The 13,012-nt window shown below is 50.6% G+C and overlaps 4 protein-coding genes across 4 annotated transcripts; 2 read left to right on the top strand and 2 right to left on the bottom strand.

Moving 5' to 3' along the window:
- Nucleotides 1-897: 897 nt before the first annotated feature.
- N7458_002352 (MIP/aquaporin family protein) lies at nucleotides 898-2,085 on the bottom strand (the record flags this gene model as incomplete). Its single annotated transcript, XM_056905735.1, has 3 exons — nucleotides 898-1,062; nucleotides 1,142-1,688; nucleotides 1,760-2,085. 3 exons carry the CDS (start codon nucleotides 2,083-2,085, stop codon nucleotides 898-900), a joined length of 1,038 nt encoding a protein of 345 aa, XP_056769842.1.
- A 2,676-nt stretch (nucleotides 2,086-4,761) lies between these two features.
- Nucleotides 4,762-6,997, top strand: N7458_002351 (glycerol kinase; the record flags this gene model as incomplete). The annotated part of the gene is made up of 4 exons (XM_056905734.1): nucleotides 4,762-4,895; nucleotides 5,019-6,004; nucleotides 6,088-6,254; nucleotides 6,329-6,997. 4 exons carry the CDS (start codon nucleotides 4,762-4,764, stop codon nucleotides 6,995-6,997), a joined length of 1,956 nt encoding a protein of 651 aa, XP_056769841.1.
- Nucleotides 6,998-7,361: 364 nt separating this feature from the next.
- N7458_002350 (cytochrome P450) lies at nucleotides 7,362-9,135 on the bottom strand (the record flags this gene model as incomplete). Its single annotated transcript, XM_056905733.1, has 3 exons — nucleotides 7,362-8,247; nucleotides 8,339-8,897; nucleotides 8,976-9,135. The coding sequence occupies 3 exons, from the start codon at nucleotides 9,133-9,135 to the stop codon at nucleotides 7,362-7,364; spliced, it is 1,605 nt and encodes a 534-aa protein (XP_056769840.1).
- A 2,484-nt stretch (nucleotides 9,136-11,619) lies between these two features.
- N7458_002349 (acyl-CoA desaturase) lies at nucleotides 11,620-12,917 on the top strand (the record flags this gene model as incomplete). Its single annotated transcript, XM_056905732.1, has 2 exons — nucleotides 11,620-11,851; nucleotides 11,983-12,917. The coding sequence occupies 2 exons, from the start codon at nucleotides 11,620-11,622 to the stop codon at nucleotides 12,915-12,917; spliced, it is 1,167 nt and encodes a 388-aa protein (XP_056769839.1).
- Between the last annotated feature and the right edge of the window lie 95 nt (nucleotides 12,918-13,012).

Genomic DNA, 13,012 nt, shown 5'->3' with positions numbered 1-13,012 from the left:
TGACGTGAGCGGTGTTTGCTACGCGCAGATAGCCCGAGTACTTCTTGATTCATAGTGGGCAGTTTCATATTGTAGTGATTAGGGCTTTTGTATCTTTTTGAGTAGCATCTGCACTTCATTACTGCAGGTTGGGCGATTGTCAATTGCTCAAGTGTGGAGAAGGTAGAGGTTTGTTGGGTCTACTGCCCGAAAAGGTTCCTAATTCCCTTTCTGTCGCAATGAGAATTAAGCCAAGGTTAGTTGATCGGCAGGGACTCGTGGGAGGATTTGTGGATTGTGCGCTGGCCATTTTAGTGTGACAATTCTTACTAAATACTTGTTTCACGTCTTGTGGGATTCGCTTTACATGAGTCCTCTTTGAAGTATGCCGTCTCTCTTCAGTTCTGGTTGTGCAGCGTGAAAGTTGATTTCAAATATCCTTAAAGAAGGTATCCGCTTAATAAACGGTTTCTAATTTCGCGGCTCAGATACTTGATGGCGGTGAACATGCAAGAAACCTTTTCCCTCCCTGTATTCTTCTTCGTGCTTCGAAAATTGAAGGCGCGCACATGACTGCAGACGCCGTGGGTTAATGCGGGTGGTAGTTTGGGACTGAATTCTTGTGGTCCCTGACACGATGTCATCGAGGTAACCATGCTTCCTGGAATTTCATAGAAGCCGATTCTATTATCCCTTTGCTGGATCGAGTGTGACTGGAACTGGGATGTTCTGCAGGAAGCAATGCCATTGTACATTCATTACCATGGTACGGGGTTGGGAATTTCCTTGCAAGAGAATTCCTGAGAGTACGCATTGGCAGAAGGTGACAACAAAAATAAGTTTGTACCATCAAGCTACATAATGCTGACATTTCATTTCAATTTTCATGATCTCGTGGGTCATGAGATCGTTACAGAGTCAGACAGGACTGGGCAGGGCTACTTGTTGTCTACGACTGGGGCGGAACATCCGCTTGATACCCAGCCAAGGCATGTTGACAGGACTGTCTAGTCCAGTATACAAGAAGACATCGTAGAGCCATCCGCCCAATGTGCAGCCCAGGAACGGGGCGACCATGGGGACCTAATTGAACCAAACTTAGCGTGAGAAAATAACCACTTGAGGATTTAAGCAAAGAAAGTGCAAAGACTCGATCACATACCCAAAAGTAATAATTTCCAGCAGCCCACACCTCGTGTCCATACCCCAACATATACGAGACAAGTCGAGGGCCAAAGTCCCTCGCAAGGTTAATAGCATACCCAGTCTCCCAGCCAAAACAAGCGCCAATGCCAAAAATCACGAAAAACAGCGCGAGAGGAGTCAACGGACCCGCCCCTAAATTCCCATCATCTTTCAGCGCGAATATCACAAACATCAGAATCGCACTAGCCAGGAACTCGGAGAAGAATTGGCCAGTCTTAGTGATGAATTCAGCTGGGTAGGTACAAAAGATGCCCGCCGTCGCGGTAGTCGAGTAACCCGGTACAGTGCGAATATCCGGGCCACCCTCGTAGACGTCGATGGCGGATTTGTAGTTTCCGTAGACGATGGCTGCGCCGCACATGGCGCCGAGTAATTGGGCGAGCATGTAGATGGGGAATTTGCGCCAGGGGAAGCCGCGGTAGATGCAGTTTGCGAATGTTACGGCGGGATTGATGTGGGCTCCTGATGATCCGCTGACGTATACGCCTAGCATGACGCCCAGTCTGGAAAAAGGCATGGTTAGAGGAGACTGTAGTAGGTGATGGAGTGTTGTGATGGTATGGGCGATACTCACCCCCACCCCCACGAGATGGACTGGTAGTCGCCCTTCTGGCCGTGGCTGAGGAGTACCTGGGCGACGACGCCATCGCCAAAGAGTATCAATATCATTGTGCCAAAGAACTCGGAGAAGGCATCCCGTCCGTAGGCCCGGATCTTGTACCAGAGTAATGATGGTTCGCCGGATACGATGTCCAGTCCGGAGGATGCATCGTGAATCGAGGCGTCGTGCTTACTCCCTATGTATAGAGAGGTACATCCACTATCTTGACTCCCCGGTGACCCTATCTCTTTGTGAGTAGTCGACATCGACGGGAAAGTAGTTGCAGCCGCGGAGCCCATTCAAGTATTCACTCTGACGCAAATGGAGTGGAGATATAAAATCGACGTCTTTCCCAGAGGATGTATGAAACAATCGACTCGTGAACAAAGCAAGTACAGCAACAGCGCTTCTAACAGCGCGGTCAACTAGCGATATATCACCGACCACCAGCCCTAGCCGTGTAACACCTTCCACTCAAACTTTGCCACCGGGCTGCTCGCAAATCCGCTCTATTGGAGGATGCAGGGTCCTCGGAGGAAAGCGTGTTTTTCCTTTTCTCACCAAGCTCGCGAGAGCGTAACAGGGAAGACCGGCGTGATAGACCAGTACAGGGGTACAGGGCCGCTCAGGCCGAGACAAGGATGAGGACAATAGCGAGCACAGACATAGACACATACGCAGACTTGGGGGTGTTAGTTGGGGCTTTGATACTTGGATACAATTCCATTCTCCAGAAAAACTTCCACTGATGGGGATTGTTGCTGCTTTTTCTCTCTACCTTCTTTCCTGCCCAAAAGGAAAGAGCGGAATGCAATGAACATGTCACTCTCTCAAATGGAGGTATAGAATTTCTGACAGCACACATTTCTTCAAGCCCAATGGTTCGCGTTTGTATGGACAGCCGTTTGACCGGGAAACGCCGGCCCATTTCTGATTCCCGGAGCCAAGAGGATCCAAGACGTACAGAGCTGTTGAAGCGAGTAACAATTACCACCGTAAATGTGTTCCTTTTCCTTGATTCGCCATTTGCAGGGGGGAATAAACAGACACACGCCTCCCAATTGTGCTGGAATAAGCGGGATGGTGACACCAAAAAAAATGCGCGTCGTTCCCAATGGCTCCGCGACGCAGACAAAGTCCCTGGCACGCCCCGGCAACAAACCAAAACTGCAATCCGGGCATTGGAAGGGGGTGGTTGGATGGTTGTACGGAGAAGCTTCCATTGCTTCTGTTACGTATCGGCAAATCGACGGACTTTGCAAAGACCGCGCAGGTATCATTGCGATTTCTAGAAGTTCGAACCGTACCTGCCAGCTCGAAGGTTTTGCAATTGTCAGTGAGGACGGTAGTTGGAAAGTAGACGGGATGTTTTTTTTTTCATCGTCTCCAGTACCAGTACCGACCAGCAACCGAACCGACCTAAGCAGGGAGGCTGGACTTGGCCGTCTGCCTTTCAACACGCCGTTCCTTTCCGAACCCCTGGAATTGACATGGGCATGTTTATGTCGAGGTGCAGTTTGATGGGTAGTAATTTGAGCTTCGTTTTTGCGGTCGCCTAGATTCTTTGAGGTCTTGATCTCTTGGAGCAAGGGAGATGATGACACCCTATTACCCAATTCCGCGCTCGTGTGACCACTTCAAGGCCCCCGTTTCTTTGTGGCTCTTTGAACCCATGCATTGTCGCATTGTGACGACCAGGATAGACCCCGGAATCTCAATGCATGACATTGAGACCGGTGAGAGGCAACGGTGAATGGGAAGGGGCGATCTCGTCCTTTGTCCTCCTCGAGAAAATCAGACGATCGGATTCGTCAGTTATCGCCGCAGCGCATTCATCTCACCGACAAAAACGAGACCGGCAGGCCAAGTGCCGACCAGGGCAGGGCGTGCCAGTCCGCTTGGGATTCCGACGGGGTTGCAGTTTGGACTGGGTTGGTTGAATGGGGATGCTTGGGCTGGTGATAATGGTCATACTCGTGTTGGTCGTGGTCGTTGCAACTTGCTGCTGGTTGACAGGCATCATAATGCAGAGTGGAGTTTGGCCTTCTCCACGGCGGGGCGATTCGAGAGTGGAACGCCTGGAACGCGTCGGGTGGCCCCCACAATTCCTCCAGCTGGTGAGTCTTTGTGTGGGTTGTTTGGGAGGAACAATCTGGTACAGTAGTAGGATGGACGGGTAAGAGAGTGGTCCATGCAGTTCATAATGGCCATTGTTGAAGATGGCAGGCATCTCGTATTCTTCGAGTGTCTGGTTGTTCTTCTGTCAGGTGGGTTTGTTCCCCCGGAAAGATCGTCGGAGTGGAGCGTTGATCGGGGTCCTCTCACGTACAGGACAATGTACGTGAGTACAGTACTCCTGTCGAGTCTGGCTGGTCTGTTAAATTAGCAAGGGCCTGGTCTGGATGCTGTATGCAACTATACTATGCATGGCCAGCAGGAAGCATGAAGCAGTCAGCACGTTGCAAAGTTCTGGCAAGATGCTCGCGTCTCCAGGCATGTGCTCGGAGTATCGAGCCCCGACCTCCTGAACTGGGCCTGAACAGGAGGAGTAAGTAGCAGCCAGGACTGAACTCCATAGTTCTACCACGCTCAAGCCTATTTCACCTTTGCCAGCCTCGGACCAATCTTCTGGATGAGCCCCCCACCCCTGGCTAACTGGACCTGGTCAACTCCAATAATCCCACCAATCTGGTGCCCTGCCCAGCTTCTTGATTCTCGTCAACCCTCCTTTCCCCCCAACAGCTCACCCCGCGCGCACGGGAACTTTTGGTGTCACAGCAGCTCTCTGGCAATGTTATTTAAGGAGAATCAAGCCATCTTTTCATTTCTTCTCTTGTCTCTGAGGAAGTCATGTCGTTTATGTTAATCTTTTGTTGATACCCCCATAACTGCATAGAGCGTTGCGTTGCGTTCCGTCCTTAGTAGAACCTCCCCTGCCCCCAATACCCCTCTCGTCCACGTTGATCTGGACAGCGATGCAGCCCTCCGAAATGTTCGTTGGGTCAATCGATCAGGGGACTACCAGCACCCGATTTCTGATCTTCAATCGTGATGGGGAACCCGTCGCTTCTCATCAGGTGGAGTTTGGCCAGATATACCCACATCCGGGGTAAGTGGAATAAACCCTCGACGAAAGCCCAAAAAATCCAAAAAAAAAGAAAAAAAAAAAGAGAGACGAAAAATAAAAGCCCTTCACGAAACCCGAAAGACTAACCTGCTTCCTCAACTCCAGCTGGCACGAACACGACCCTCTCGAACTCGTCTCATCCGTGGAAACCTGCATCGCGGGCGCCGTCCAATCCTTCGAAAGCCAAGGCCACGCCCGCACCAGCATCGCCTGCGTGGGAATCACCAACCAGCGCGAAACAACCGTCGTCTGGGACCACGAAACCGGCGAACCCCTCCACAACGCCATTGTATGGACCGATACACGCTCCCAGTCCATCGTCTCCGAGCTAAAGACCCGCCCGGGGGCGTCCCACCTCCAATCCCTCTGCGGCCTCCCGCTATCAACCTACTCCTCCGCGACAAAGCTGCTCTGGATGCTGGAGCATGTGCCCAAGGTGAAAGATGCTTTTGACCGCGGGACGTTGGCGTTTGGAACCGTCGATGCCTGGCTGGTTTATCGTTTGAATGGTGGCGTTGCGGCGAACGTGTTTGTCTCGGATTCGACAAACGCGTCGCGGACTATGTTTGTTAATCTGGAGACGTTGCAGTATGATGATGCGCTGTTGGATTTCTTTGGTATCAAGGGGAAGATTCATTTACCGAGGATTGTCCCCTCAAGTGATCCCTCTGCGTACGGGGTGATTGCGAGTGGTGTTCTCGCCCAAGTCCCCATTATGGGATGTTTGGGAGATCAGTCGTCTGCATTGGTTGGACAGAAGGGCTTCTCGCCGGGTATGGCGAAGAATACCTACGGTACTGGCTGCTTCTTGCTGTATAACGTGGGCGAGAAGCCAGTGATCTCGAAACACGGGCTGCTGGCGACGGTAGCGTATGATTTTGGTGGGAAGCCCGTTTATGCGCTGGAGGGCAGCATTGCGGTGGCCGGATCTGGGGTCAAATTCTTGCAGAATAATCTGTCATTTTTCCAGGATTCGAAGGAGGTGAATGACTTGGCATTGACGGTGGAGGATAATGGGGGATGTGTGTTTGTGACTGCGTTTAGTGGGTTATTTGCGCCCTATTGGATTGATGATGCCAAAGGGACGATCTGTAAGTCCCGGGATATGACCCGAGCCTCATCCAGTCCTGTCTGTGATTTGATCGTAATGTCTGACTGGCTGGTCCATCTGTAGTTGGCATCACCCAGTATACGCAAAAGGGCCACATTGCCCGCGCAACTCTCGAAGCAACCTGCTTCCAGACAAAAGCCATTCTCGACGCAATGGAAAAGGACAGTGGGAAAGCCCTTTCCGAGCTCGCTGTGGACGGAGGCATGAGCAACTCAGACCTAGCAATGCAGGTAAGATCGCCTCCAGCCCTCAATACATACAATCCTAACATCTCAACCAACTCTAACCACTCCACAACCACCAGACCCAAGCAGACCTCATCTCCATCCCAGTCTACCGCCCCAAAATGCGCGAGACCACCGCCCTAGGTGCCGCGATCGCCGCAGGCCTCGCAGTCGGCATGTGGCGCAACTTTGCCGAATTACGCGATATCAACCGCGCCGGTGGCGCCGTCTTCGAGCCTCAAATCAGCCGTGAAGAGAGCGCAACTAAATTCGGTCAGTGGGAGAAAGCCGTGCGTATGAGCAGAGGCTGGATTGGTTCAGATACTACCCAGAATCAGGACGGAGATAGGAGTACCGACGGCGAGAAAAAGTCTGTCGCGCACGAAGCTCTGCCTAACAACACGAACAAGGCCACGACAAACGGGCCGCCCACGGCACCGAGCGAGAATCGGGGTATGGGTATTCCCAAAGCTGTCCCGCGACAGAATGCCTCGCCGCTGGTTTCGGAGCTAGTGACGAGTGGTGGTCTGGGTGCGACATTGAAGGTGAAGACGAGGACGGCAGCAAATGGAGATACAGATAGAGATAGGAATCGGGATTGGGACTTTTCGCCGGCAAAGACGCCGTTGATTAGTGTTTCGGGGGATTTGGATGATGCGGATGAGGAGGATTTGTTTTTGGAGTTGAGGAAGGTGGAGATTTTGCAGAAGTTGAAGAAGTTGAGGAAGTTGAAGTTGAGTTATTTCTAAGACTGGGCCGGTCCAGATATGGAGATGGAGATGCCTGTTCGAGTCATACTTCCAGTTCCAGTTCCAGTTGGTGAATGATCTTTCTGGCGTTTGGAAACTCGGGCTTGCCTGCTCGGAAGGCTGAGCTGGTTTATGAGTAAATCTGTTGTGTGTGTACTATTATTCACAGAATGATGATTCAATTTGTTTTGAACTAAAATAGACATTGCAAGTTGTCTCTCGTATACATCGTAGTTAGTGCAGGCTCAACTCCAGAATCGAGCCACATAAAGCAGAGAGGAGATCGTCGGCTTAAGCCTAAGTCAACCGCACCATATTCACAATATACCATCCATATTCCACCTACCATACCTATACCATCCCTTCAAACACCAGCCTTAACAGCCTCCTCCCCCTCCTTAACAAAGACACAATTAAACTCCGCCCCAGGACTAAGAGTAACCTCAAACCTCAACACCGGATCCTTAACACAATCCTCTCCATTAACCGGCAGCGCGACAATCTTCTCATAAGCCTGCAAAATCCGAATAATAGTATACCCCATCTCAATAGTCGCAAACTGCTGCCCAATACAGATTCGTGGACCTCCATTGAACGGAATAAAATGCCACGGCCGCGGCTGCCACCCCTCTACCCAACGCTCAGGAATCCACCGGCCCGGATCAAAGTAATTCTTCGATTCCGGCCCATCATACAGATCCGGATCACGCTGCATAAGGAGCGTGGAGTAGATAACGCGAGTGTTGGCGCGTACACCGACGGGGGACTGTCCGTCTGGCCCACCGCCGCGAGGGAGGGTGGTATCCTTCAGCGAATAGCGGACATTAAAGGGAACGACCGGGTAGAAGCGCATAGTCTCGTTGATCACGGCATTGAGATACTTCATCGTCTTGAGATCATCGTACGAGGGTTTCTGGGCGTCAGCGCCGACGCCGAGTCTATCGCGGATCTCGGTGCGTAGTTTGGCGACGACTTTGGGATGGCGGGCTAGTTCGAAGAGACAGAAGGAGAGTGTACCGGCGGTAGTGTCGCGGCCGGCGAGGAGGACGGCGACGAGTTGGTCGCGGAGGACTTTGGGGTCACGGGTGAAGCGGGCCAGGGCGTGAAGGAACGTCTCACGTTTGGAGAGCTTTTGGTCTAGTTCGTCTGGAGACATGGCCAGCACGGTCTCGATGTAAGGCTGAAGGAAGCCATCCATGATTTTAAGATTGCGGCGGAATTCAGTGCGTGACATGGCAAAGTTGAAGACGCTATTGATGAGGAAACTCAGATTAGGTTTTGTGCTTCCCATCGGAATTCGATGCTGAGCATCACACAAGATCGGGGGATGGTGTTGCTTACCCGAATCGGAAAAGTTCCGCTTGTCGTTGTTGCACATATCTGAACGCCTCGGCAAAGCGTGTAGCTGGATTCTCGAGACTGTCGGTTCCCTGGCCGAGGAGGTAGTCGGTCGCCGCGTCGAGAGTATACCGGAAGAACAGCGAACCAACATCGACGACCTTGCTACCGTTAGGGTCACCGCCGAGTAGGGGGATAAGCTTCTGCATATGCTTCTCGAAGATCTCGGTATCGACGAGTCGCTCACGCGCGAACATGGGCCGGATGAGCTGGCGCGAGCGCGACCATAGCTCGCCGTCCGTCGCAAAGATGCTGTCTCCAAGGAACTCCTTCCACTCGCGGTGGAAAGGCTCCCCTTTGCCGTAGTCCGCGAACTGGCCAGTGAGCAGCGCCTTGATGTTTTCGGGGTCCATGGTTAGCACCACGCGGGTAGAGATGCCAGCATCGACTTCGGCGGTCTTGCAGTTGTCGCGGCCGCTGGCTGCCATGATGGTATCATTCCAGAATTCGATATCCTCGTGCTTGAGGTTGGCAACTTGGCCCTTGTAGATGAAGTCGAGAGCTGATGATTTGTTAGCTTGGTTCCCGTCATGTTTTTGTGTCTACCGCTCATGCTGGACAAGCGCATTTTGAATCATACCATATGGGAGACGAAACTTGACTTTGGGAGCACGAGCACCCATTCGGGCGATCTGCGCAGAAGCTTGGAACTTGCGAAACACGCAGAAAGCCGTGAATAGCCCCAGAAACCATAGGGCCGCCCTAGTGGGCGTCAAATCGCCCACGACTGCTTCAATCATGATGGCCTGGTTCTGGATGGTCGAGACTTAAAGGAGACCAGATTTATCAACCAGGTCAGCAGTCTCAGCTCCAGGAAAGGATGTTTGTCTTAATATGCCAATGTGGGGTTCGGTCGGGGCGAAGGGAGGCCATGACCGAATTCATTTGCACATGGCACGCTAGCGAGGGAACGGGGCCGTCCCCGAGTATTCCGTCGGCCGTATGCTGGCAACACGATCGAATACTGCATGATGAGCCCGGTCCAGTCTTTGTGAATGGACAAAGGTACATCATAGGGTCCTGGAACCACGGCGTCAATCCACCCAAGCCGGCATATGCACGGTTAATGGTTCCTCCGGGAGACGTGCAAGTGGTCCATTCGTATGCAACGGGCTATCAATCGGGGGAACAATGGGCCCGGTTCCCCAGAAACTTGAGACCAAGTGGCCTATGATAGCGTTTTGATTTGCGTTTTGTGGAGGAATGGACGTGGCTGCTTCGAGACAGCCTTCCGAGATGCCTAGAACCCCCGCTTCTCTGGGTGATCGCGCTCTTAGTCAAGGCCCTTATGCTGCCATCGTGGTCAGGATCATTTCCGACCTTATGTCTTATGCACCTCATATTTTGATTGTGTAGGTCTATATCTAAATATCGATATAAGCTGCATAAAATTGGTACTCGCAAATTATTCGTCTTGCTATATGTAATTGCCATTCTGCGGGACTGCAAGGCCTCAAGGTATACGAGAATCTGGGGGAATTACCGTGCCATTGGAGAACCTCGGTTGTCCGGTTTCAGATGTTTCATATGATATCCGAAGAGAAGATCGGCCATGCCAAGACCTATGATGTGGTTGTTGGTGCTGGTGCTGGAGTAGCAGATGTGGTCTTTGTCCTATATTTTCCTTGAGTCATGCAAAGGCTACCTAGTTAGTTAACTACTGACTCGTGCTAACAAATGCTGGCTTTGTTTAAATGACTGATGCATTGCTTGAATCATGACCGCTTTTCTTTGTCTTGGCACTTCCAGAAGGACGGGTGAACGAGGGGATTTCTGGGCAAGCTAGCAGCGGGTATTGTGCAGAATGTATCGAACCACGGGCACCAGGGCAGCGCTACTGTTGCAGTCAGACAATGGAAGCTTCAAGCTATTTAATACGGGGCACAGTTCACGGAGGTCCGATGCAGTCAGACTGTACTTGGGAGGGGTCATAACCTTAATACAAAGACTCCTAGTTTCTGACCTTCCCCAGGCTCGAAGGGGCTGAATAATTAGACATTAGTTATTCTTCTTTATACAATCTTTATGCAAGCTCTATACGCTTTATTAATCGCTCTTACTTACTGCTGTAGTATTCAGGATATCTTTAGGGCAGTACTCCAAGGACCCTGTGCCTCGATTTCAAAGCAAAAGTTCCTATTTGGGCTTAGCGTTGTGATGCGTTTAGTGAGTTATTATAGGTCACCAAATTTCCATTCTGCCACTTTTCAGCCATCTTGGTCTCTACCGTCTACTGTTGTGACTTACACAGTAAACTGCACGCTTAGCGACTGTTTACAAACCCATATTTTGATGATCGAACTATATAGAATTCGCGTATTTCTTTACCTGCGATTCGGCAGTAAACTGCCACGCATCTTCTGGGGTAACCGCGTTAACTGCTTGGCTACTGCTGCCGATTGGTGCTAGATTAGGTAGGCGGTGGAGAGAGCTTTAGAGATGGTGATGAATGGGTGGAGGCTGATAGTGAGGTCAAGGGAAATTCTGCCTTAGGCGCAAATATTCTGCCGGGCGAGGTAGAGGGTGATGAATTCATGTTGGTCGTGCACTAAACCTGAATAGGGATTCATGCCTTGATCTTTAGGCAGTAGGGACCGTGTAACCGAGTAGCCTCTAAGCGCCCGCAGGGAGGGGGGGGGGGTTCCCTAGAGTGCCGCCCTAATAAAAATGGCTCTAGGCCAAGATTTCGATTATTGTTTCCTGTAGGATTTTTAACCAAAACCTCTGGTCACCCCGAGTCTATTGTAGCTAAGAGGGGTTAGAAAAAGTGGGCTTGTTTCCAACCCTTCCGAATGTGCCTTATTTAATACCAGCTACTTCATTCATTCTTTGGAGTCCATTCAACAATTATGACATCTGCAGGGTGGAAGGACATGAAAATCCCATTTAGGCAAGCTGTTGTGACACACCCGGACTGCTCTCAGTGAACCTTCACAAAGTTTATGGAAATAGCAAATATTAGTTATACCCTGTCTGTTAATTCACATGCTGCGTCGAGTTTGTGTTTAGTGGTTGATATGTTCATGCGAAACCAATGCATCAACTGCATACCTCATGCAAGGAGGGAAAAAGCAAGAAAAAGAGAAAAAAAAAAAAGATCAGCGCAATGGCTGCGTGTCATATAAACAACGGTTGACTCTCGTCTGTAAGGGGACCTTTAAAGACTCATTCAACAATGCGCAATTGATGGGCTTGGTCTCTTACAGAACTGCTTTATTATCATAATGTCAAATCCACACGGCAAACTCGTTCGACTGGTGTCGCGCCCTGCTTCCCGCCATACCTGGAAGGCCGAATTCGAGTGGTATCGACAAAATTTCCACGGATTTCTCCATACGAGCCTTTTGGGACCAATTTGTTTCATAATTCTTGCCGCCCCTTATGTAGTTGCTAAGAAAAACACTATCATCATGGCAATTACTTGGGGCATCATAGGTGGCTTCAGCATTACAATTGGTGAGTGGGTCACAATACCCAAAGACCTTTGAATTTCGAGAGGTCGGTAGTTAACGTGACGGTAGGTTATCATCGACTTTGGGCTCACCGATCGTTCTCGGCGTGCTTGGGGATAAGAATCGTGCTTGCAGTTGTTGGGGCTGCCCAAAATCAATGGCCTATTCTATGGTGGGTGAAACATCACCGAGCCCACCACAAATATACAGATACAGAGCAGGATCCCTACAACGCCAAAAGAGGTCTACTCTTCTCCCATGTTGGCTGGCTCCTTGGGCTGAACGAGAAAGCGTGGGGGCCGGTGGACCTGTCAGACTTGAAAAATGACCCAGTTGTGATCTGGCAGGATCGTATGTACTGGCCTATTCTCATCACGGTCGGCATTCTTATGCCCGGTGCCGTAGCTCATTGCGGCTGGAATGACTGGAAAGGTGGAATGCTTTACGCAGGCTTGACCCGAATTATCATGACTCAACACATTACTTTCTTGATCAACTCAGTTGCTCATGCCCCGTGGGTTGGCACTCAGCCGTACTCTACTAGTACAACTGCGCGGAATATCCCTCTTCTCGCTATATTGACATTAGGAGAAGCGAACCACAACTTTCACCACGCGTTTCCGACTGATTATCGGAACGGAGTAAGTTGGAATGAACCGGATTTCTCTCGATGGATTATCTGGCTGTGGGGAAGAATTGGATGGGCGAAAGATCTAAAGACGGCTAGTCCATTTGAGATAAAGCAGGCTCGCCTCAACCAGCAGAAGGCAAAAAACCAGGGCCAGAATGGCAAGTCCGAGACTATTCAAGCCTTATCCAAGCTTCCACCAATGAGCTGGGAAGATTTCGAGAGGCGATCAGGCGATATGCACCACCTTACCTGCATCAACGGAGTGGTATATGATGTCGCAGACTTTATGGATACTCACCCAGGTGGTCGTGACCTGATTGAGCAGTCACTTGGGAAAGATGCCACTGAACTCTATCATGGTAGTCATCTTCACTCTCCGTATGCCGATAATGTTTTGAAGGATCTACAGGTCGGGATTCTGGAAGGCGCTCGTCACTGAATCTTTTGCCCGTTCTAAACCCTTTAAAGAACAACCTCATGAATGAAAGTATGTATAACGCCTGATAAATTCTTCGTCTCCATTTATCATCAGTT

Source organism: Penicillium daleae (assembly GCF_028827525.1).
Source record: "Penicillium daleae strain IBT 16125 chromosome Unknown utg000002l_segment0_segment0, whole genome shotgun sequence".
NCBI classification, from domain to species: domain Eukaryota; kingdom Fungi; phylum Ascomycota; class Eurotiomycetes; order Eurotiales; family Aspergillaceae; genus Penicillium; species Penicillium daleae.
This window is presented reverse-complemented; position numbering and strand designations above follow the sequence as displayed.